Source organism: Brachyistius frenatus, unplaced genomic scaffold (genome assembly GCF_029030835.1).
Source record: "Brachyistius frenatus isolate BFR_SWC_R1_liver_20210118 unplaced genomic scaffold, ASM2903083v1 Contig_232, whole genome shotgun sequence".
In the NCBI taxonomy this organism is placed as follows: Eukaryota; Metazoa; Chordata; class Actinopteri; family Embiotocidae; genus Brachyistius; species Brachyistius frenatus.
Genome location: NW_027210831.1, coordinates 264593 through 289000, shown reverse-complemented (window position 1 = coordinate 289000; position 24408 = coordinate 264593). Strand labels below are relative to the sequence as shown.

At 42.4% G+C, this 24408-nt stretch overlaps 1 protein-coding gene and 1 long non-coding RNA gene across 2 annotated transcripts; one reads left to right on the top strand and one right to left on the bottom strand.

Annotated features, from left to right (window-relative positions):
• Positions 1–666: 666 nt before the first annotated feature.
• LOC138633710 (uncharacterized) lies at positions 667–5152 on the bottom strand. Its single transcript, XR_011311905.1, has 3 exons — positions 5089–5152; positions 1958–2167; positions 667–1550 (listed from the first exon to the last, which is right to left on the bottom strand). It is a non-coding gene; the product is annotated as an uncharacterized lncRNA (long non-coding RNA).
• A 2570-nt stretch (positions 5153–7722) lies between these two features.
• lcp1 (lymphocyte cytosolic protein 1 (L-plastin)) lies at positions 7723–23766 on the top strand. Its single transcript, XM_069720110.1, has 16 exons — positions 7723–7858; positions 13879–13957; positions 15708–15856; positions 15976–16099; positions 17008–17140; positions 17862–17943; positions 18034–18199; positions 18712–18854; positions 19321–19416; positions 20120–20315; positions 20406–20484; positions 20632–20746; positions 21526–21659; positions 22483–22603; positions 22843–22967; positions 23216–23766. Exons 2-16 carry the CDS (start codon positions 13894–13896, stop codon positions 23346–23348), a joined length of 1860 nt encoding a protein of 619 aa, XP_069576211.1. The 5' UTR covers positions 7723–7858; positions 13879–13893; the 3' UTR covers positions 23349–23766.
• Positions 23767–24408: the final 642 nt, after the last annotated feature.

The following is a 24408-nucleotide window of genomic DNA, read 5'->3' as shown; positions in this document are numbered from 1 at the left end:
CCTTTTAATTTTTTGTAATCAGTGAAATGGAAATAAAATAAATACTCATAATATTCTAAAAGAAAAAATTCTATAAGCTACATGAAATAATAAACAAACCAAAAAAACCACACTATTAACTTAGAAAGAAAATAAATGAGTGTGCTTTTATTTTTATATTCATTTATTGATTAAACACGTTTTCCAGAGAAATATATAGGCTACTGCATATATTAGTTAAAAATATATATATGTTTCAAACGTATCTTAATTATTGGTAATAAAACAAGCTGGAAGTTAAAAACATAGTAAGTAATGACAACAGTAATAATCTCTCCACCTAAAGGTCTTGATTCTTTTTGTCTTTCTTGCTATACACAGTAATATTTAATTGTTTTGTTGACATTGTGCACCTGTAAACTAAAGTTGGTAATGTTGGTGTGATTGTCACAGTGGATGATGCTTCGGAAAGCTTTTTAATCTTTTTATATATATATTTTTTAAGAATCATCAGACCTCCAGTAAACCCTGTTTGTTTGGTAGCTTATAAAAACATTTGAAGCAATGGGTCAATTTTTAGCAAAAAAGGACATTTACAACAAAGTCTTATCCAGGCGCAGGTCATGGTAATTGATTCAAATTATTGCAATAAATTATGTGTATGAACAGATTCTTCTTTGGCCATACCACATCCTTATTGTTTCAGGTGCTCTTATATGACTTCTGATACTGCAGAACAGTCAGGTTTCTGTGTGTTTGTATCCAAAGCTGGACTTATGGCTCTCCACTTTGAATATTCTTCTTATTCTTCTTCTATAACACCTTTATGGCTGAAACGGCTTACAAACGAAGGGCAGAAAAAAAGGCAGTGTTATACAGCTGTAATCCCTTCAGCGTGCTCTGGATCTTCCCCGGGGTCTCCTGCCATTTAGGCGTGCCCGGAAAAAATCCAGAGGGAGGCGCCCGGGAGGCATCCTGATCAGATGCCCGAACCACCTCAGCTGACTGCAGATGAACATGCAAATATTTACAGAGTGATTAACCCGACAACAGCTCAGTCTTTATCGTCTTTTTCTTGCAGTGTCATCTAAAAAGGTGTGACTCAGCGTCTGTTAACACAGTAAAGCTGCTGCTTTCTGTGTTTTTTACCAAAATATTGTACTTACTGTGCTGACTTTATGTCATACTTTCACTTTACTACATTTCAGAGGCAAATTTTTGTACATTTCACTGCACCTCATTTGTCAGACATACAGTCTGTAGTTTCTAGTTCATTTGCAAATTTAGATTTTATATGAAAACATGATCGGTGTGTAAAATATGACGCACAGAACAGAACCACAGCCGTAAACTACATAAAAATAAACATATGATCTGAGATCTGCTGCAGACGAAGGACTTTTAACTATATTTGGTTGTTTGTTCTGCATCTGAAGGAGGCGATAACCTGGCTCCACGCCTGGGACTGTTGGTGTCGGTTGGTGTCAACTGGGAGCTGTGCTGGGAACCATTAGGTCTCTGAAGGAAGTCATTGAGGCAGAAAGCGGGCGGTGGAGTTTGAAACCGTGTATCTGTGAAAGTACAGTTTACAGTTATTACTGAGTTGTTATTATTCTTAAAGTTTTAGATTTAACTTGATTCAGTGCTTCTTTTAAAATAAACATTCAGTTGCACTGATGTTCCTGACCTTTTACTTTTCCTTATCTTGGGAAGGCCATCTTTTTGAGGCTTTGCCAACGATCCCACCACCACCACCCCACGCCCCACCCCCAGACTGAATTCAGATTTTTGTTTTGGTCCAGCAACGACTACAAGCAAAGCTGTTTTGGAGCTCATACACCAGCTGGCACAGCAAGTAGACGAATGTAAGTACAGACAGATCAACTTGTTTAAACTGTTATTTGCATGGTAGTAAATTGTGCTTTCCCTTCAAACAGTTAGCAGTAGCTTCAGGATGAACATGAAGTCTCAGTGTTACCTGACTGGATGAGTTTCAGCAGGGGGGTTTTGTTTAGAGTTCGTGGAGGTTTACAGGGGAAACTCTCAGTGATTCTGTCTGTCAGCAGGGTGGAGGTGTCAGGCAGCAGAGGAGTGGGTGGGGCTGCCCTCGTGCCCGGGCTGTCAGCTTCCTGCCTGCTGCATCCCCTCACACCTGCATTGCCCTGATGCAGAGGCATCAGTGCGCCTGCTGTGGAGAACAACAGTGAAGCAGTGGCTGAAAGGTAATGGCCACCATCCCTGTGTTTATCCACCGAGTTGTGATATTTCACTCTACGTGTAGAATCAGAAAATTCCAGACTTTTGCTCCTCCCAGAGGTGGTATGAACAGTTTGGTGCCTCCCTGCAGGGCCCCCTGGTGTGTGGAGGCCAGCATTTACAATTTGTTTACATGTGAAACAATTTTAAGAATCAACCACAACTGAAGTGTGCATCACACAAATGTGGGTCTCAAAATGACTGGCAACTTACAAACTATATATATGTGTGTGTGTGAAATATATACGCTGGGGAGGTTTTACGAATATAAAAACTATCTGGATTAAAAAAAAACAACAACAACAACAATTGTGTTTGCAGTTTGATGTATCTTGTCAACAGTTCTGCAGATTTGTTTATCATCATTGTTAATCTAATGGGAAAATGCTCTTTTGGACTGCAGGTGATTTTTAAATTGCAATACTGTGAGTTACCACTAGGCACATTTGGCAGCAAGGTTAGCGAAGATAGCTGCGAGTAGATGGTTAGAAAACTGCAGAACTGCCTGCTATTTAAACCGGCGTTTCATTTCTGCATGTGTTAAAGACAAAAGATTGGAGCTGTATGTGTGGAGGACTCTGAGTTGTTCAATAGGCTGACAGAGCTGATGTGGAACAAAAGTATTTTGTCCTTCAGGAATGAGTTAAATAATTGTAATCCTTTTCAAATGAATGACTCTTTACATGCACCACCTTTATATTCAGATTTAGTTGACTGAAATAAACAGCTCGTGGCACTAATTCTCCATTCAGTTGCATTGAGCTATTGCAGAAAAAGAGAACATGATGAGATAACGTCACTGGGCTCTGCAGGTCTCTAAAGTACAGTTCATGATGGCTGCATCATGTCCCTGAATGCTGGTTCACTGTCATGACTTAAAAGAACACTTAAATGAAACTGAGTCATCATCGATGATATTCATTCAACCTGTGCTGCTTTACAAAGAAAGGTCTATTACAGAGGAGGAACAGAATCTGCCCTAAGTTGGGACACTCATTGCAGTTCCTCTTACCTTTATTGCCAACACTTGATTTTTTTTAAACAGCAGACATGGCTGCAGCAAATGCAATGATTAAAACACTAGTTTAATCTAGATGAAATAAAAACCAGCTCATGTCTGTAACTGACATCACAATCATCAAAATCATGTGTAATTCTTGGGTTTGTGTTGGAGGTTAGTGACTGATTTACCTTCTACTTGGCCTACTGAGTGAAGGATTCAAAACACAATCAATGACTCAGCAGGTTTGACTGTAACTGTCAGATAGCTAACGGGGGACATTAGTGCATATATGGGTGCAAATGTTTCATAACTCGGTCTCCTCTGTATCCACACATGCACACATATGAACACATAAATCACTTGACTCGGTGAAATGTTTCCTTATTCTGTACTTTTTAGTTACATAACTTTATAAAAAACAGAACTAGTATCGTGGGAATTTTTCTTAGATATTTTTTACATTTTATTTTATTAACCCTCACATGCCTGGGTCACACACTACTATACCTCTGTCTTTATATAAGCCATCAATTATCATAATGCTTGTAACCTTTTCAGAGTGCAGTATTGATTATAACAAACACACCAGCCCCCATGACCCCGTTCAGCATTAAGTCAGTGGGGATAATGAATGGATGAATTGTTTACAATTGCGTATAGATTTAAAAAAAAAAGTTTTTTGTAAATGGATAAATGTTTCTCACTGAAGAGTAATATATTTCATGACATACTGTATCTGCACACAGACATTGAGTGTGGATGGACAGGTGAGGCCTCTCCAGTGTTTTGGTGGTTGTTCTTCCAGCTGAAGCTTATGCTTCAGACCTGCTTTTATAAGCAGGTCTGATTCTGAACAAACAAAAACTTTTAAAGCCTTCATCAGCTTTTCAGAAGCCGTGGTGCCTCTTTCTTTATTTCCTGCCCTGAACCTGGCAGCTGAAGGTCAATGTTCTCCAGCAGAGTTTGTGAGATCTTCTGGTTTCCTAGCTACTCGCTATATGTGTTTTAAAAATGTTTTGCCATTTAAATTATTTCTCATCGTCATCAGCAGCCTCAGGTAGGCCTCATCTTCATCCAGCACTGTTGTCATCAAAACCTCTGCTATCAAAGAAAATGCTGTTCTGCATTAAACCTGTAACCAGCTGCAGCTCCATCATGTTTCTGTGACAACAAGCTGTGCACTGCCATCATGAGATCCAGTTACACCATTGCCCTCTATAATCAACCTAAGAGTCGGGCCATCAAAGAGTTACCAGGTAAATCTGAGGGTTCACGAGATGATTAATGAAAGAGGAAAGAAGAAAAAAAAACTTTTGAAATATATATATTGTATCTTGCCACACGTTAAAAAGGTTATAAACCACTGAGGTAAAGGGTCTGTCTCAACACCAACATTGGTGGTACCTCAGGGAAATGCAGGACACATTTAGCTTAGACTACCTAAAGTGGTATAAGGTTATTCTATTTTGGATAATGACGGTAGTTCAAATGAGGTCATGTGATAAGTTTAAGAGGGGAAGTGACTCTTAGTGGAACTTCTAACAACTGAGACAATGGGACAAAACTAGAAAAAACTCATTCTTGAACAATCTGTTGTATTTTATGATCTGATGGTGTTTTAATTTTAATGTTTGTGTCAATCTGAAAATGAACTTGTAGCTGAAGCTGTCAAATAAATATGATGGAGTAAAACGTACAATATATAGTGAAGCGGAAGTTGGAAATAGCAGAAAATGTGCAGTCCTCGATTGGATTTTGTTTCGATCACTTTTCTTGTAAGACTGATGGATTGATCTTTTCAGAAATATATAATGCATTTATAAATCTGCATCCATCAGACATTAGTGTACCTGAAGGTCGAGGAGCAGGAGGACCTTTCACCCTCGGAGGAAATGTTTTGGGAGGCAGAGGCCTACGAAGGAGCCAGATGTGGTCCGAGGACATGATGCTGCTGGATATGAAAGAACAGCTGGGTTTATTGATGACACAACCTTTTATGAGACTCCAAAGCTTGTATGTCCTCCGGTGTCATACATGTCACATCGTATGTCCAGCCTTCTACTTAATGTTAGTATATCCTGGATGTCATTTGCAGTGTATAAATAAACCAGTACTTTACAAATATAATATAACAGGTAGTGTATCCATAATGTTACATCTGCATCACAGAAGCCAAAAGAATAATTTCAATCAATTATTCAGATAAAAGAAAAATACTCATTCACAAGTAAAAGTCCAGCCTTCGCAATACTCGAGCAAAAGTACACAAGTATTGACAGTTGCCAGCTGTATGTAGTCATAGTAGCCTATCTGCAGAAGTACACAAGTATTAGGGCCTTCATGTAAAGTATCAGAAGTAAAACTACACAAGTAGCCTATTACCATATTTATGTAGTTAAAGCATAATATATATATATATATATATAAAGATATTGTTTTTTTCTCATGTTTCTCCCCAACAAACCTTCAGAAATCCACTTACAAATCACAGAAAAAAAGAAGCTGCAGAACTTCCCTGGGAATCATGAAGTTTTTAAGTTTCCTTCAGGATCAAATGAATCTGGTGAGAGTTTCCTAAACATCCATCAGTACCCTGCAAACATCAGCTGCTAATTACTCATTCGGCTGCTTTTAATAGTGCCGGTTTGAATAAATGTAACTAATTACAGGCCCAAAGTATAACCCTGCACCTACCTGTTGCTGACAGATGAGCTTTTTAGTTTAGCAGACTCCTTAGCAACGGAGTCATAGCAACCGTCAACTCCAGTAAAAAGCGGTCTCGTGATCCTTCCGGTGATGGACAGGCGTCCAGCCCACGGCTCGCTCCTGATTGGCTCCAGAGAAACACAGGGGAACCAATCAGGCGGCGAGCTGCTGCTGGCCTCGCCGGCATCTGCGACTTTGCGCCAGAGTCCGATATTCAAAACTGTGTCTGTCAAAACTGGTAGTTTATCAGGGAACCCCGAGGCGCCACGAGAGCAGCACTTCTTAGACAAACTTTAACATGTTTTGTGCATTTTTCGGCGCAGAAACGAGGTGACGTTAACGTAGTTCAACGAGGTAATTTGTCTCATGAACATGTAATAAGCTAGCTAATGTAGTTACCTGCTGTCCTGTGTTTGAATGTGAAATCATAAAGTGTTTATGTAACACACACTAGTGTTCAACACTTCAACACTTTAACACTTCAACACTTTAACACTTTAACTGAGAGAAATGAGAGAACTGAGCACCATTTTCATATAAATAGATGTATTTATATTTACTGCCTTCCTGTTCATGACAGCATGTTTAGCATCCTGACTTTACTTTTAGTCCCTAAAGCTGAAACGTTGACAAACAGTGTCTGTTTATGGTCCCCATGTCCCCATGTCCATCTGTCTTTGGTCAAGTGGTTTTCATGGGACCTCTTATCTCTGCTGGTGCTCCTCTATCTTTATGCAGCAGGTTGGGGACGTGCTGTGTCAGCAGGCCCTCATGGACAAGTTTGTCCCTAAAGAAATGTTTGTCCCAGTTTGGAGAGGAAGGACTTGACTAACCCGCCTGAGTTCAGATCTCAACTCCATCCACCACTTTCAGGATGAACCTAGACTGCTGCCTGTGGACCAGACCTCATCATCACCATCAGTGTTGGACCTGTCTGATGGGACGTGGGTGTCCACTTACTTTTGTGCATGTGGTTGTAGCTCCAGGTAGGAAGTGATTGGCAGCATCTGAACACAGAAAGAATCAATGTGTGTCTACAGTATTTAACTCCAAGACAGACTTTTGTCTTCACCTGTCTGTCCTACCTTTCTTTTTACTTGTCTACTAATACCTGCTCACCTTTGTGTCTTTAAACGCCTTCCTCTGTCTCTTTTACTACCTGCTTATTTGTCTTTATAACTGTAACTTTCTTTTAGCTATCTGTCTCTTATTACCTGCTTTTTTTTTTTTAAAGTGCATGATCTGAAAGTTGACTCCGTCTCATCTGACACTGGTCTCCACCTGACATAACTTCCCCTTTAATTAGCATTTTAATCTACCTGTCTGTCTGTCTGTCTGTCTGCTATTAGGACTTACTGACTGCCCTTCTATCTTTCTGTCCATCTCTGTCACTACTTTTTAACCTACCTGTCTGTCTCTTAAACTCTGTGTTTGTCTCTTTATCTACTGGCTGCTTGTCTGTCTTGATTTAAAGGCCATAAGGAAGATCCAGCTTCCTCACTGACAAAAAACAAAACTACAAAGTAAATAAATAAACCCCACATCCATTACAGCTGACACACGTCTATCTTCTCGTGCACCTCCAGGACACCTTAAGGTCCCCGTGGCTGCTCGAAAACTGTAAAACGTGTCCCCAGAGTCCCTTGAGGCTGGGCGCGGGGGGTCACCTTGACTCGTAGTCAGCGTGCATTGCCATATAAAGACAAAACACATTTTCATTCCTGTTTCTGAAGTGTTGCATGTCACTTCCTTCCTCGTAGATTTGAATAGATGCGTTGTCGCCCTGCTTTCGGTGCCGACTCAGAGCGGTGCCTGTCAAGCAGTGAGCAGCAAAGCAGCCAGACGGACCAACCGAGGACGGACAAGTAACCCTCCACGCCCAGAGACCAGCAGCCTCCTCAGCACATCTCTCAGGTAAAGAAAGACCGGATGGCCTCAGGTGATTCCTGAAGGCATCCCTGCAGGATGAGAGGGACTTCGGTTTTATTTATTATTCTTTGTGTTAAAGTGGACAGCTGGAAAGACAAAGAGAGGAAGATCAGGTGTCTTACTGTCTTTGTAATCGCTTGGTATTGCATATGTTATTGCACAGTCTACATTTTCATAATCCAAAACCCGAAATTTCTTCACTGCAGCTCATTCGTGCTGCTCTGCTCACACAAAATAAGTCCAGACTAATAAAACAACAACAAAACTAAAAAAAGAACTTTTCTGGCTTTACGCTGTATGTGCATGTTTGACTTGAATCAGTTAAAAGCTGTCGTGTATAAATAAATAAGAAGAGCGGTTCGAAGCAGAGCGAGGCCTACAGGGGAGAGGAGGAAGCAGTTAAACCACTGCAGTGAGCTGGAAAGGAAGTTTGCGGTTAGCTTCATTTTAACTGCAACAAAAAAAATCCAGAGGCAGAAACGTCAGCTCGGTGCTGGATTCAGGATTAAAGCTTGGTGTTGGGGAGGTTGAGGAGGAACCGTGGCGGGTACAGTTGATGAAACTCAAGCATGTGTGAAGCATGATGATGACGTTCAGCAAATCCTCAGGTGGAAGACCATCGGAGGCCGCGCTGCTCCGAGACAGCTCTGTTTCCTTGTACAGTTTGTGGTACAACACTTAAGTAAAGTTACTTGTACTTTACTCAAGTATTTCCCGTTTCTGCCACTGTACTTCTACTCCGCTGCATTTCAGAGGGAGATACTGCACATTCTCACATATAATCACATGAAACGTGATGCCATAAACTGCACATTTAACGCAGTAAATTCTTTACTTCTGTTTGTAATGGACTATTTTAAAATTGCGGACTTGCAGACGAATGGACAAACGAGTGTTCTCAAATTTGTGCATTAAAACAGAAATGGTCGAAATTGAAAAAGATAAGTCCAAAAATTGAAAAGCGTTTCCTGTCATGTGAAGTGGAAAAGTGTGTGTGTGGTTAGAGAACAGGCTCAGTGAATAAATTATGATGTACATGAATCTTGTGACTTAACTGTTCCTCGAATGAAAACATCAGATCCGTGTGCAGCGATGAGGAAACTGGAACCTCGCTCACTTTAATCCATCAAACCGTCATGTGTGCATCATGTGTCCCGTTGTTTTTAGCTTCGACTGGAGCTCTGCATGAGATTAGCTCATCTTCTGCAGGTTTTAAAGTCACTGTCTCCTGTTCATCTACACACAGCTGTCATAGGTGGAAATGTACAGGAATTCTGGATTTTCTGCACATTCAATTAAATGTTTTGGTTGCTGGTAAAGTCAGGATTTCTCTATCAACCTCACCGCCATTGCAGGGGTCAAATTAGTGTTCCAGGAGATTAAAAAAAAAAAAAGAAGAAAGAAGAAGATATAAAGCAGAAAAAAGCAACAAATGTTTTGCATTTTTTTCTTAAATCCAGCCAAATTGCCTCCATTAATTTCCTTCTGATTGTTTCACCACTGGGTGGCTCAGCGAGGAGGTGAGGTATTCAGATCCTTTTACTCAAGTAAAAGTACTAGTCGCACAATGTCCAAATACTTCACTGCATTAAAATCCCCCTTAAGTAAAAGTACACATATAGTGTCAGATTAATGGAATAAAAATACTTTATTATTATGGATGATGTTATTATTATTTTTATTATTTGGGGCGTCACGGTGGTGCAGTGGTTAGCACTGTCACCTCACAGCAAAAAAGGTTCCGGGTTCAAATCCGGTCCTGGGCCTTTCTGGGCGGAGTTTGCATGTTCTCCCTGTGCTTGCGTGGGTTCTCTCCGGGTTCTCCGGCTTCCTCCCATCATCCAAAAACATGCATCTCAGGTCAGGTTACCTGGCGCCGCGCTAGTGGCAGCCTGCTGCAGCATCTCCCCCCTGAGAGCCCCCCTGCTGTAGTGAAGACATTTCCCCTCGGGGATTAATAAAGTCTATAAAATCAAAATCAATAAATTAATCCTGAGTCATCAAGCCTACAGCATCACTTTGCTGTTTTAACTACGTTATTGTTAGCTAGTGTGCCACAGTGGTTCACAACTTAAGGGTCGGGCCCCTCCAAAGGGTCACAAGATACATCTGAGGGCTCAAGTTAATTAATGTGAGAGGTAAAGGAGTTCCCCTCCAGACGTGGTCAGACCATAGTCTGTATGTAAAAGTGGACATAGCTTCTGGATCTGAAAAACGAGGCCGATGTGGAAGTGCCTTAAACTGCGATACCGCCGGGTGCCACTAGAGGTTCTTCTGCTCCATCGACTATTTAACTTCTCTCATAATTTCCATGTGTTCGTATGGTTTTGTAGTTGCATCTTATTCGTTTTCTGGCGGTCCATCTGAAAATAATCCCGTCATTAATTAGAGAATAAGTCTTAAAAAGAGGTGTCTGTTTGATTGACAGGTCTGTGGTGGAATCAGGTTATGGCTACTGGTGGGCGGGATGTAGGATCGTTAGGTGTGACTCACATCTTCCACTTTAAATGTCAGTCTGAGTCTACAATTAGCTCATAGAGAGATTATGAGTAATTAATATTAAATGTTCAGGGGTCTAGTTTAGCTGAGCTCAGTTTCATTTCTGCTTCTGATCTTCTGGCTGCTGCAGGGACAACTGTCTTTCATCGACTTCAGACGTAAAAGACAAAGGCAACAAATATCCAATAAAATTATTAGATACCCTTAAATTTCTAACAATAATTAGAAACAAATTGCTCTATTTACAACCCTCCAACACAGTATTAATAGAATAACAAGAAACCCTTGTGTTGTTGTTTTTGCGTGTGAATTGTCAGGAAGGCAAAAATGTAAAAGTGTTTTGTTTGACAAAAAAAAAGTAGGCGAAGCTAAAACAAAGAGGAAACTGAGTTTATAAACCAGCTCCTCCGTCCTCTCAGCCTGCCAGATGTTCTGCTGTGGTTCTGTGAGAACAGCTGCACAAGTTCAAGTAGAAACAAACTGAAAAGATCCTGCAGAGACGTGTGACAGTGCTGTCGGCCGTGTTCACAGCAGAGGTTTCTAAACTAGGTCATCTAAGCGTCTTTAATACTGTTCTGTGGTTCGTACCTTCCACTGTTCTTTACACCTCCACACAGTCAGCTGTTTTTTTTTTTACTTTTGTTTGATGGGTGTGTCTGATTGTTGTATGGTGCTGTCTAAAAAGGCCTGATAAATATATAAGTACAATTAAAAGGTAGTTCTCGTTCAGTTTACATCTCAGTCGGCCCATTAAACAATTAGTGTTTGACGGGAGAATAACTGGCTACTTATGTATCTATGCTGTCCTTTTCTCTCTCTGCTCTCCACTCACCCCAATCGGACGAGGCACTTCTGAGCCTGGTTCTGTCGGAGGTTTCTTCCTGTTAAATGGGTTGTATTATAATTTGTTCATAGGAGTACTGTAAGGTCCGATACTTTGACCTTCCTGTGTTGGACTGTGAGTCACTGGTAGATCAGAGAGTAGACGAAGTAAAGACCTCCTTTCTTTTCTACTAGAAATGTTATATATGATGTTGTTATTGCTTTTGATGTGTTACTAACTGGATTTACCAAATGAAAATGTCCTGAAATAATTCATTTTGAATAATTGCTATCTGGACTCAGTTCAGTAAAGACCGTGTCGTGCTCTTGTCGTGGTCAGTGTGTGCTTTGACAGCAGAGCTTCACATCCTGAGTCCTGTGTTTGTTGGCTTTCAAGTTGAACTTCAGGGGAGATTTGTGGTTGGGATTTGTACGTGTTTTTTCAGAACACGTCGTAGCCACATTTTCCTTCACATATGCAGTGAAATTCTCACATTAGAGATGCAACTTTCATTACAGAGATCAGAGCAGCGACACCAGCAGACATATACCTTCATGTTTCATTTGAATGTGCATTTGTTTCCACCACTTCATTTAAACAAGGCAAGTGCAGTGCAGGAAGTGATGTCACTCATACTTTACACCCTGAAGTCAGTCGTCCCTTCTGCGGTTCAAAGTGTGTGTGTGTGTGTGTGTGTGTGTGTGTGTGTGTGTGTGTGTGTGTGTGTGTGTGTGTGTGTGTGTGTGTGTGTGTGTGTGTGTGTGTGTGTGTGTGTGTGTGTGTGTGTGTGTGTGTGTGTGTGTGTGTGGATTTTCACATTTAACTGCCAAAAAAGGACCTGCAAATGCACTCGGAGTGAATCAGCACACCGAAATAAAATCTCCTGCGTGTCATGTGATCACTTACTTCTCACAACTGCTGCACTCTTCCTCATCTGCAGCTTTTTCTTCTTGGTTTGAAAAAAAAAGTTAACACTGCAATTAAATTCATTATACAACAAGTGAATGTGATCATTCCCATTATGTAGAGCAATACAGCATTTTAAAATAAAAATTAATGTCGATAAATAAGTCTTATAATAAAACAACTGTCTGCCAAACCACCCCCTTTTTTTCATTTCATTATGGACACAAATAATAGAACTAAGACGTGAAGAGAAGACCCACATGAATCAACTGCAGCTACAAATCAACAACGCAAATGAATAAACAATAAACAAAAATAAATAACAAACTTACTCTGTTGGATGTTCGATTTGCTGCATCAGTTGTGATTCTGAGGGTGTTGTCGGGGTGAAAAGCTAAACTGGAGGAACTCTGTTAAAGGAGGCATTTGTGTAATTTTATATTTTGTGACAATGTCAGTACTCCGTGTTCCTCTTGGTCAAAGTTCCCAAAGCTGAGGTCAACCTCACTGACATCACGTGACTCGTTCAAACTGCTGTAGCCTTTGTGTCTGAGGTTGTTCGGTGGGTTGCTAGCGTTGTCCACTGCTGTATTTTGATCACATTTAGTGCTTGAACATGAACCGACCTAATACAGACGCTGTCATTTTACGTAAGGAACGAGAAAAGGAAGTGACATCTCACTACTGTTGTTTAGTTCCTGGAAGTTGTTTCAGACACAGTTGAGCTGAGGGGTGGCGTTAAACTCCAGAAGTTGGAGTTCCAGGGACTGAACTAAATTCATCTGCGTTTCCACTGCGGTCTGCAAAAATCAACAATCGCGAGGTTTATAGTGGACCTGCTCTATGCAAATCATTACATTATATTCAAAGATTCAAAATCTTTGTTGAAAAACCAAAAGAGCATCATGTTGTTGTGTCGAAAGGACAAAAAGCAAGAACCAAATAAACTTGTTTGCAGTTGCAGGTTTGCAAGAATGGTGGTTGTAAAATGTTGACAACTAGTACACAACTAATTATATATTCTGCACTGCGAAGCACAAATCCTAAATGTTCCTGAAACCTTCAGAAGGTACCACTGAGCGGAAACTCTTTTAACACAGTCTGCCTTCAACCTCATTCAGTGGAAACACTGGTAAGAAGGACGGAGTCCCTCCAAAGTCAGTAACGTTTATTTGTATCGCACTTTGGCAGATATAAAATCACAAAGTGCTTCAAATTCATAAAACAGCCCACAAACAACATGATTTTGAACAGTTCAAATCACAATAGCAACAGACAAACGCCATTAGTGGAGAGATAAGCCAGTAAAGGGTAATCAACAAAAGAAGCTGTCCAGACAGGCGAACCAAAAGCCTGAATAACAACGTTTTTAACTGTTTTTAAAGGTTCTCAGACGCAGGAAAAGATTACAGCGACACAGAGAGTCAGAGCAAGATGATGTTTATGGAACTAGAAACCTTGTAAAGATGCCGGGAAAACAACAACAACCAGTATGTCCCTTTTAGGTAAAGAATCAGAGTCCTTTTGCCAGTTCCAGGTTACCAGCAGGTGCTCAGATATGATTACAATCTGATCACAAAGAAGCCTTCGCTGTCAGCAGGAAGTGCAGCAGAAGCAGGAAGTTGGAGGCTGGCAGAAGTGAGAACTGTGAGCGGTTTGCAACACAATAGAAAATCAGGAGATAGCACCTCAAAGTTCCTCCTTTTTCTGCCCTCGTGAACACGGCTGCCCAGGCTCGGACATTTTCATTTAAGGATGTTGTGTTCCTCTGTGTCAGTTTCAGGTTTCCAAGATGGCCGCCCCGCCGATCTCTCCTGAGGAGCTGGAGGAGCTCAGAGAAGCTTTCGCCAAGATTGGTGAGGGTTCACACCATTACCGTCACTTCCTCTTGTGGTTTTTAAAACAGGAAGGACCAGCGAACTTCACATCTAAAAACATCTGGCCTTCTCCAAAAACTACTGTCAGCTCGTCAGTTAGAAGTTGTCCTTTAGAGATGAGACACTTTCTCGTAAAAAAAACAACACAACACACAAACAACAAAATGTCTGAGTGAGTTCTTCTAAATGTCCTGAACAGAAAATGTTTACTGTTTGTCATATCCTGGTTTTATACAAGCGGCGACCAACAGTGATGTCACCTGTTAGTTGGTGAACTGCTGTAATGAGGTCATGTTAGACTTTTCGGTCGCTGACCATATTTGGTCGAGCTGCGCAGGAAGGAAGCGATAAATCTGACTCGATCTGATTGGTAACCTGAGGACACTACGCCCCGCCCACCTTTAGCAGAACCCTGACTGAACCACCAACAGAAAACAAAAATACTCATTTTGAAGCAGTAATTTCATTTGTGGAAATGATTTATTGACTGTATTTGATTAGAGAAGTTAAATCGAAGCCTTTTGGAGCCCATTGACTGAAAAATTAGCCCGGTGCAGAAGTGTCTTCAGCTGTAATACCACCGAGTGCCACTAGAGGTTGACTCCAAAAAACCTCCGGCTCCATAGACTCCCGCCCATTCAACTTTTCTCAGGGTATTCCAAGTCAATAAATGTTTTCCACGTCATTTCGGTGTTGTTAGCTAAAGTCGCTCCTTCTTATTAGTTTTCTGGAGGTCCATCTGAATATAATCCCTCATTCATTAGAAAATAAGGCTCAAAAGTATAGTTTCTGGGGGCGTGTCTGTTTGATTGACAGGCCTGTACTCCAGTTAAGTTACGACTATCAGTAGGGACATGGTGTTGTGGGGATTCCAATCAGATCGAGTCAGATCCACCGCTCGTCCAAATATGGTCACTTCCTGCTCCAAACTGCTCCGAACAAGCAAGATGGCGCCGACCAATATCCGAATTCGAGGCTTCATTACGGCCGTTCCCAAGCCAACGGGACGCATCGCACATATATATATATGTATATTTTAAGATAGATATAGAATTTGTGGGAGTGAGAACATTTTAATGGCTTTATTTCTGGGATTAATACAATAATTGATGACCACAAATGGTTACATAAGGCTTCATTCTCAACAGAAACAAAGTCACTGTAGCTCTCTCAGTCGTCGTAAAGGTGCCAAAACAATCAGAAACAAATGAATCCGGCTGTCCACGACGTGCCATCGGAGCAGCAGAGGATGTCTGACATTCAAACAGTGGCAGTCAGAGGATGTAATGTCAGAATAACGTACGGTGCAGTTGGTGCACCGGACGATGTTCACCACACATCTGTGTAAAGATCCTGAAGCCGAACTTTCCTCAACAACTACTGAAACTCAGATTCAGATGTGTTTGTCCCATGAAAAGACATCGTTTTGGAAAACTGGTGAATGCTACATAACTTAAACGTCCTCTGTCAAACCTGTCACTTTACAACAAATCTGTGAATGTGATTGGTTCCTGATTGAGGCCCAGTGTCTGACACGTCTCACTGCTTGTCAGTGTTCAGGTTTCATGAGCCTCAACAGGAAAGAAGAAAAACAAGCAAAGTGTAATTCTCTGTTTAATCACCTTCAGCAGCATTTTGACTGTGACGTTCAGTAAAGTAGGAAACTTGATATCCAAGTCACACTTTCTGTCACTTGTCTGTGACCTCTGACCCCTCCGTCCTCTCCCAGATGTGGACAACAACGGCTTCATCAGCAAAGACGAGCTGAACGACCTCTTCAGGGCCGCCAGCCTGCCGCTGCCCGGCTACAAGATCCGAGAGATCGTCCTGGAGCTGACCAAGAAAAGCGACAGGCTCGATTTCAACGACTTCACTCAGGTAAGTGTGCAGGTCAAAGGTCAGGCCGGCATATACAGCGTTTTTCTTTACGTGTCCTTCATAAATATATTAAACAAAAGACAGAGGAGTTGAGGAGACGCTTTATTAACCGCCTGCAGATCGTCCACGGACTGAAGAGCTCTGAGGTGGCCAAGACCTTCAGGAAGGCCATCAACAAGAAGGAGGGCATCTGCAACGTGGCGGGAACCTCAGAGCAGTCGGGCACACAGCACTCCTACTCAGGTCTGTACACACACACACACACACACACACACACACACACACACACACACACACACACACACACACACACACACACACACACACACACACACACACACACACACACACACACACACACACACACACACAACACTAATGTGTGTTTGCATGGTTACTATTAGATTACACAGATGTCGCATCACTGTTGTGCCAATAATAACGTTAAAGGACACCCTCGAGTGTAATATTGTTACCAACCAAGTAAAACATGTAATTAACATGTAATCAACATGTAATCAACATGTAGTCATACATGTAATCATACATGTAATCAACATGTAATCATACATGTAATCATACATGTGTTACGGTACGGGTGCTCGGAGCGACCAAAAAGGACCAAAAGAGACCTGAGTTTATAAACTATAACAAGTTAAAACAAGATTATATTCCATATTATATGAAAATCAATTCCAATTACATATTGCCATTGAGAAGGTGGAGCGATGTTGTTGTAGTGATGACCATGTGCTGTTGCTGCTTTGAGGACTTTCCAAATGATCAGTCGACCAATCAGATCTCTGGATCGGAGCTACTTGTTGTATAAAATAATATCAGAACCATGTGGAGAGTTTTTAAACCTGCAGTCTGGTTCCTTTAATTCTGACCAACTGAGCTATAAAAGAATCTGTTCAATAAGAGAACTGATCAGGTTGATACTCAGATCAAATGTACATTTCAAGAAAATGACGTAACAGAACAACCACATTGTGAAGATGTGATGTTGTGTTGTGTGTGTCTGTGATTGAGACTTCAACTGTGTGGAAAAGAAACGAGAATGAAAACCATTGAGGGAGAGAAAGCAGTTCATCGGATTAGAAGCTGAAGCTCCGATTTGTCTGATGGTTCGGCTGCTCTGTGACCCGCAGAGGAGGAGAAGGTGGCCTTCGTCAACTGGATCAATAAAGCTCTGGAGAAGGATGCCGACTGTAAACACGTCCTGCCGATGGATCCAAACACCAACGACCTGTTCACCGGCATGGGAGACGGCATCGTCCTCTGGTAAGTTCCTGCCTGATCCCGTTACGGTGACCGGCGTCACTCCACAGACCTACCATTCAAAGGACATTTGGGAAATGTCTTGTTTTCCAGAAGAAAAGCTTGATCAGACGTTTTAAAACCACTCAGGATCCTGTGCAATAAATATTTACTAAACTTAACCGACATAGTGGACAGACGGACAGATGGACAGACGGACAGATAGACAGACAGACGGGCAGACAGATGGACGGACAGACAGATGGACGGACAGACAGACAGGTCTTACCGATTCATGACGGACTGAAGATTTAAACATTTAAATAGCGCTGAGACGTCACTTTCAATAAAACAACATAATTACAACATTATTGTGACGACCCTTTTATCGGACTAATTAGTAAGCTCAGTTATTATTCAACATTATAAGTGTAAGTCCTGCTGGTTCCCACCTGAGGCTGCACTACCGCTGCCATCCCATCATAAGGAGCAGAGGGTAGAGCTGGGGAACCATGACAGCTTCGGACCTCTCCAAGTTAAGTTAAGGCTTCCACCACCTTGAACAGTGCGGCTGACATGAAGCAGCTATCAGAGGATAGTGTCTGTAGTTCTGCAGACGTAAGTCAGGGTAAGATCATGTCGACCTGATGATGATGATGATGAGGACGTCATCAGAGGATGAGGAGGATTATGGTCTGCTTCACGTTGAAACTGCTCTGAACTGCCGCTTTCTCCGTCCTGTCAGTAAAATGATCAACCTGTCCGTCCCCGACACCATCGACGAGAGAACCATCAACAAGAAGAAGCTCACGCCCTTCACCATCCAGGTGAGACAGGGAGCGATCCCGGTCCGATGCATACGGACCTGTAGTCTGTAGTCGGCCTGAGTGTGTGAAAGGTGCTGCTCGGTCCAACAGGAGAACCTGAACCTGGCTCTGAACTCTGCGTCGGCCATCGGCTGCCACGTGGTGAACATCGGCGCTGAGGACCTGAAGGAGGGCCGGCAGCACCTGGTCCTGGGTCTGCTGTGGCAGGTCATCAAGATCGGACTGTTCGCCGACATCGAGCTCAGCAGGAACGAAGGTGTGTGTGTGTGTGTGTGTGTGTGTGTGTGTGTGCGTGTGTGTGTGTGCGTGTGTGCGTGTGTGTGTGTGTGTGTGTGTTCACCTTAGAATCTCCTGTGTTTGAAACTATATTTTTGAATCCCTATTTACGCGGGTCATGGGACAGAATATTAGGAACACCATACAATCAAACACGACAGCTTAAAAACTAAAAATGAGAACACAATTTCAAGGAAAAGTTCATCTTTTTTTGGAAAGTTAATAACTTGGTTTATTTCTGCCGTCATGTCTGTTTTGTTAATCTGAAGCTGGTTATCTTAGTTGAACACGGAGACTAAACATTGTGAAGCAGCTGCTCCAAACACCTCCAAAGATCATTAACAGTGACAAGCAGCAGAATCCAGGAGTCACTGCACCCCCATCATTGTTAACATATGATACAGGATAATCATCATCATAATCATAATAATAATAACAATAATAACAATAACAATAATAATAATATTATTTTGTGTGTGTGTGTGTGTGCAGCTCTGGTGGCGCTGCTGCGTGATGGAGAGAGTCTGGAGGATCTGATGAAGCTGTCTCCTGAGGAGCTGCTGCTGCGTTGGGCCAACTATCACCTGGAGGAGGCCGGCTGCGGGAAGGTCAACAACTTCAGCTCCGACATCAAGGTGATCCCAGACGAGGGTGAAACCGCTCCGTCATCTGATGTTTGTCTTCAATGACAAACATGAAACGGCTCCTGAATGTGGACTTTGTGTCGTCAGCTCTGCGTCTCAGACTTATACTCTGATTCTAAATCCAGATGTCCCTCAAATTTGAAACAAAAAGCAAATGATTGCTGTTTCCATCCACGATGCCAATTACTGATGAATATTGTTCACATGAAAACGTGCACATGCTGTTTTCCCATATTTAGCCCCGCCCCCTCCTCGCTCGCCATTTTCCTGTCGGTTTTTCTAGTCAACTATTTTGGTAGAAAATGAGGGAAAATTCTAACTTTAAGATGGTGACCGGTCTGAGTCGTGACTCCTGGTAAGATGGACGTTTAACGCCCATCGTATCAACGTCACTCTTGTACGACTCCAGTGTAAAGCTGTCTGTGCTGAGTAGAACTGTCCAAACGGTTTTGTGCAGGACTCCAAAGCGTACTACAACCTCCTGAACCAGGTGGCACCCAAAGGAGACGAGGAGGGAACCCCCCCCATCGCCGTCGACATGTCCGGAATCAGGGTGAGACACTCACAGTTGAAGATCAGTCGTGGAAAATGTGTTTGTGTAACTATTCCTTTAATGATGTCATCAGTCATTGGAGCCGGCTGCAAACACTACTGATGATTGAACTGGTATTTGAGTGAGAATAGAGTGTTAGATATAAATAGAGCTGGATGTTACTGTAAAGCTGCATACATGAATATAACAAGAGTTTATGTTATCTGTGATTGTGATTTAATCAAACGTATTATTCATACACCGATGAAGAAGGGTTGAAACTAACATTATTGCATTACATTGATCTGCACAGTTTCTTATATCTCTTAATTATTTTGGTCAATAAATTGTCAGAAAAGCGTGAAAACAACAACAACTCCCGAACAACAATCTCATAATAATGGAATATAATTTAACTTTCCAAACATATGATACAAAGTGCTCCAAATCTGAAGATGTTCATTTCACCGTCACATCAAACAAAGAATAGCAGCAACACACTAAAAGAAATACATGATTTAGTCAAATATTTTCAAATGACTTTTTTGCAGGGTGATTCATTTCAACAAGTATTTTTGAAAGTAGCAGCTTTTAAAAAGAAAATTCAAAATAAGTCTGACTTATCTACAGCTTGCTGAACAACGTGTATAAAAGGACAGTTGATGAAGTTCCTTCATATAAACTGAGGTCAGGCTTCTGACGCGCTTCTCGTCCCGCTCCGCAGGAGAAAGACGACCTGAAGCGGGCCGAGTGCATGCTGGAGCAGGCCGACCGCCTCGGATGCAAACAGTTCGTCATGCCAACGGACGTCGTCCGCGGCAACCCCAAGCTCAACTTGGCGTTCGTGGCCAATCTGTTCAACAAGTACCCGGCTCTGAAGAAACCCGAGAACCAGGACATCGACTGGAGCTCCATCGAAGGTAGCTTTCCTTCTCGCTGCTTCTCTGACTTGTGAATGTCACTGTGACGGTCTCGGGTTTGAATCTGGGATCTCTGATGTTCGTCTGCAGGTGAAACCAGGGAGGAGCGCACCTTCAGGAACTGGATGAACTCGCTGGGGGTCAACCCTCGTGTCAACCACCTCTACGCGTAAGATGGCTCGCCGCTCTGCTTCTTCTTCAGCCTTTATTTATCCTCATGTACCGTACATCTACATAACGTGTGTGTGTGTGTGTGTGTGTGTGTGTGTGTGTGTGTGTGTGTGTGTGTGTGTGTGTGTGTGTGTGTGTGTTACAGAGACATTGACGACGCCCTCGTGATCTTCCAGTTGTACGAGAAGATCAAGGTACCAGTGGACTGGGACAAAGTAAACAAGCCTCCGTACCCCCGACTGGGCAGCAACATGAAGAAGGTACGACAGCCAATCAGAGCTCCGTCTGACACTTCACAGATGAAGACAGACGTTAATACTGATGAAGAAAAAGGTGGTTTTTATTTCCACTGAAGCAAAATAACTGCACTTTTGCTGATGGATCAGAAGAACTTAAGAAACCTCTGGAGCCCAACAGATCTTCTTAATAATGACTCATAATGAATCTATGAAACAAGACCAGCTGACATGAATCAATCCATTAATTACAGGTTTATTACTGATGACTGTTCACAGCTCTGCAGCTTGATGACCAGTCAGACCATGAGGTTTGGAGCAGATCATCTTTTGTCTTACTGTCAACTCTTTACACATTAATGTGAGGAGCAACTCAGGAACCAATCAGAATCGGTCCAGTGGGACTGGAATTAAAATAACTATCTTCACAAATTGTCCAGATGAACTGTGAATAATCTGCTCATCAGCCACCAGTCTGTAACGAGTCACCGCTCATTGGTCACTTTTTTGGACTTCCTCACGTAAAGGCACTCATTACTGAAGTTAGTAGCTACTTCCTGATTGTCTGACCATCACTTCCCCTTCTCATGTCCCTGAGGTAAAGTACCATCAGAAACTAGCCAGCAGATCCTGAGTTACCATACAAGGAGTTATTGATACTCAACCCGAGGAAATAATCATGAAGTATCTATTCATCTGTTTCACAGTTATTTAGGAGTCTTGACTTGATGCTTCAGTGGTCGTTGCTCAGTAAACTCCTCAGTAACTGACGAGCTCGGCTGTGACCCGTGTTTGTGTTGCAGCTGGAGAACTGTAACTACGCCGTGGAGTTGGGCAAGAAGGAGGCCAAGTTCTCTTTGGTCGGCATCGCGGGTCAGGACCTGAACGCGGGGAATCGAACCCTCACCCTCGCTCTGCTGTGGCAGCTCATGAGGAGGTAACAGAGCTGCATTACATCTGTCCCATAACTCATCATACAACATCATTTAAAGGAACACCGTCTCTTCAGTGTCGAACGGTCAGAAGGTTTTGGAGTCCGACTGGATTCACAGCAGGTTCGAGGTTTCTGCAGGAGTTAAAACGTCTTTTCAAAATAAATTCAATTCAGCTCCCTCAAATAAAAAGACATAAAGATATAAAGAGAGGTTATTAAAAAGGGTCGTAAGTTGAATTTCTAATCGTGTCTTGTCTGCAGCAGTACTGTTGGTAGTAAAATGTTTGTGTTTGTAATGATGCCTGTCAAGAGATGATTGTTGTGACGGTGAATTGTGCTGCAGGAGGCGTTTGAGTCAAACATCAGTTTCCTGCTTCACCACGTCCCAATAACTGATTGACTATCAGGTGAAAATACTTAAACAGAAGAAGTTCCTTCAATAGGAGTTTGGTGTTTTGGATAGTTTCCACAGCGACAGCCGCCCATCGATCTAAAAATATGTATCGAGATGCGTGTCTTAAAATCGACTGATAATTGAATGGAGTTTGGTGTAACTTCATGTGGCATGCTCTGATTTTATGATCAGAAAATCAATCAACACGGATAATCAGTGTTCATGGAAACGGATGTTAAATTAGCAGATATTTGAATGGAGTTTGGTTGTTTAGATGAAGAAGACATGGAACCTCTGCAGTGATCGGTAACCAGGATGCTCGTATGATCCTGTTTTATTGTTGTATTAAAAGGCCCTTCAGCAGCACAGGTGAGCCTGGTCTGTTTAAGAGAGGTGTTTAAAGGTGGGGGGGGGTCATGCTGTGTCCCTCAGGTACACCCTGAACATCCTGGAGGACCTGGGCGACGGGCAGAAAGTGATCGATGACACCATCGTGACGTGGGTCAACGGGACACTCACACAGGCTGGAAAATCCACCATCTCCAGCTTTAAGGTGACGCGCACACACGACTCGTCTTATTGTGTTTCTGCCAGACGTGATTAAAGTCTGCAAACCGTGTTCACGCTAACGTTCCTTCAGTGACCGCTGTCGGGAGTTACTATTAGTGATGAGCAACACATTTACTGCATGAATTCATGGGTTCTATCACATATGTGACCGCAAACAACAGCTCAAGATGAATACTGTGTTAATGTCTGTCTGTCTGTTTGTTTGTTTGTTTGTTTGTGTAGGATGGCTCCATCAGCAGCAGCATGCCGGTTCTGGACCTGATCGATGCCATCCAGCCCGGATCGATCAGGTACGACCTGCTGAAGACAGAAGACCTGGTTGAGGAGGAGAAACTCAATAACGCAAAGTACGTACACATGACGGCAAAAACAAACTGCTTCACCTCATCTTCGGCCTCGGAGCTCGTCGTCATGGTTTTTACATCTCAGAAAACTTCTTGTCCACAATGATTTGCATCCACAGAAAATTGATCAAAGTTGAGTTCAGTCCTGAAGTACCGTTGGAAGTTCTTGAATTCAAGTGAAGTTCAACTCGGTTTGATCAGAAACAAAATTCCTTGTTTTGTTATTCACCTGTTCTCGCTGATGTCATCAGGTACGCCATCTCCATGGCGAGGAAGATCGGCGCGCGGGTGTACGCGCTGCCGGAGGACCTGGTGGAGGTCAAACCCAAGATGGTGATGACGGTGTTCGCCTGCCTCATGGCACGCGGCATGAAGAGAGCCTGAAGACGAGGACGTGCTGCACAACGTCCCAGCAGTGACCCGAAGAACCCTCAATGTGATGAGGAGGAGGAGGAGGAGGAGGAGGAAGCAGCTCAGCCGTGTAGCTTTAAACAGTTAAGGGATCAAATAAACTTTCAGTGTAATGACATGAAAGCTCCCAACAGGCGACAGATCTGTCAACATCAGCTGCTTTCACTTCACTTCACATTTAATTCTGACGGTTACTCTGACGACTTTGATCACAGCCGCTCGTCACTGTTTGACTTTTCTTGAACATGTTAATGAGTCAGTCTCCTGTTTGCTGCATTGTTAGTTCTTGTTTATTGTGTCTCAGGGCAGCGCTGCAGCCTCACCGGCTCGGTCTTACAAACACAACTCACATCACAAAGTTTCTACCAAATAAACACATTTTTGTATTAAATGTTGGTGTTACTGGTTTGTATAAAATGTCTCTTTGACTTGTAGCTGCAGTCACACGTTCACATCGACACCTTTTCATACCCGTCTAGATATATGAGGCTGACAGCCAGCAGCTGGTTAGCTTAGCTTAGCATAAAGACTGGAGTCAGGGGGAAACTGTTAGCCTGGCTTTTTCTTAAAAGTAACAAAGTCCACTGGGTGACGCCGCTATGCTCACATTGTTCATCCACAATCAAACGGGATGGTTCAGGTCATAGATTATTAATGAGTCTTTTAATTTAGACTATTGTGTAGATGTGTGTGTGTGAGTGTGTGAGTGTGTGTGTGTGTGTGTTCAAACACATGGATAAGTGAAGTGAAAGTGTCGTGTGTTTCCAGACGGACATCCTGAGACTTGAAACTATGACAACAGTTCAGTAAGGTTGGACACACAAGGCTGAAAACATCAGGCTTGTTTCATAAACAGAGTCACATGTTCATCCTTAAAGGACAGACAGGTTGCCGGGAGACGGCCATGTCTGTGGACTTCTGCAGCACTTCAGAAAGTGTTCGCACCAAGACAAAGATATCAGAGCTTTCTTTAGAAAACGGGTTGATTCACTTTACAAGTTATTAACTCAGGTATGACACAAGTGCAGCATCA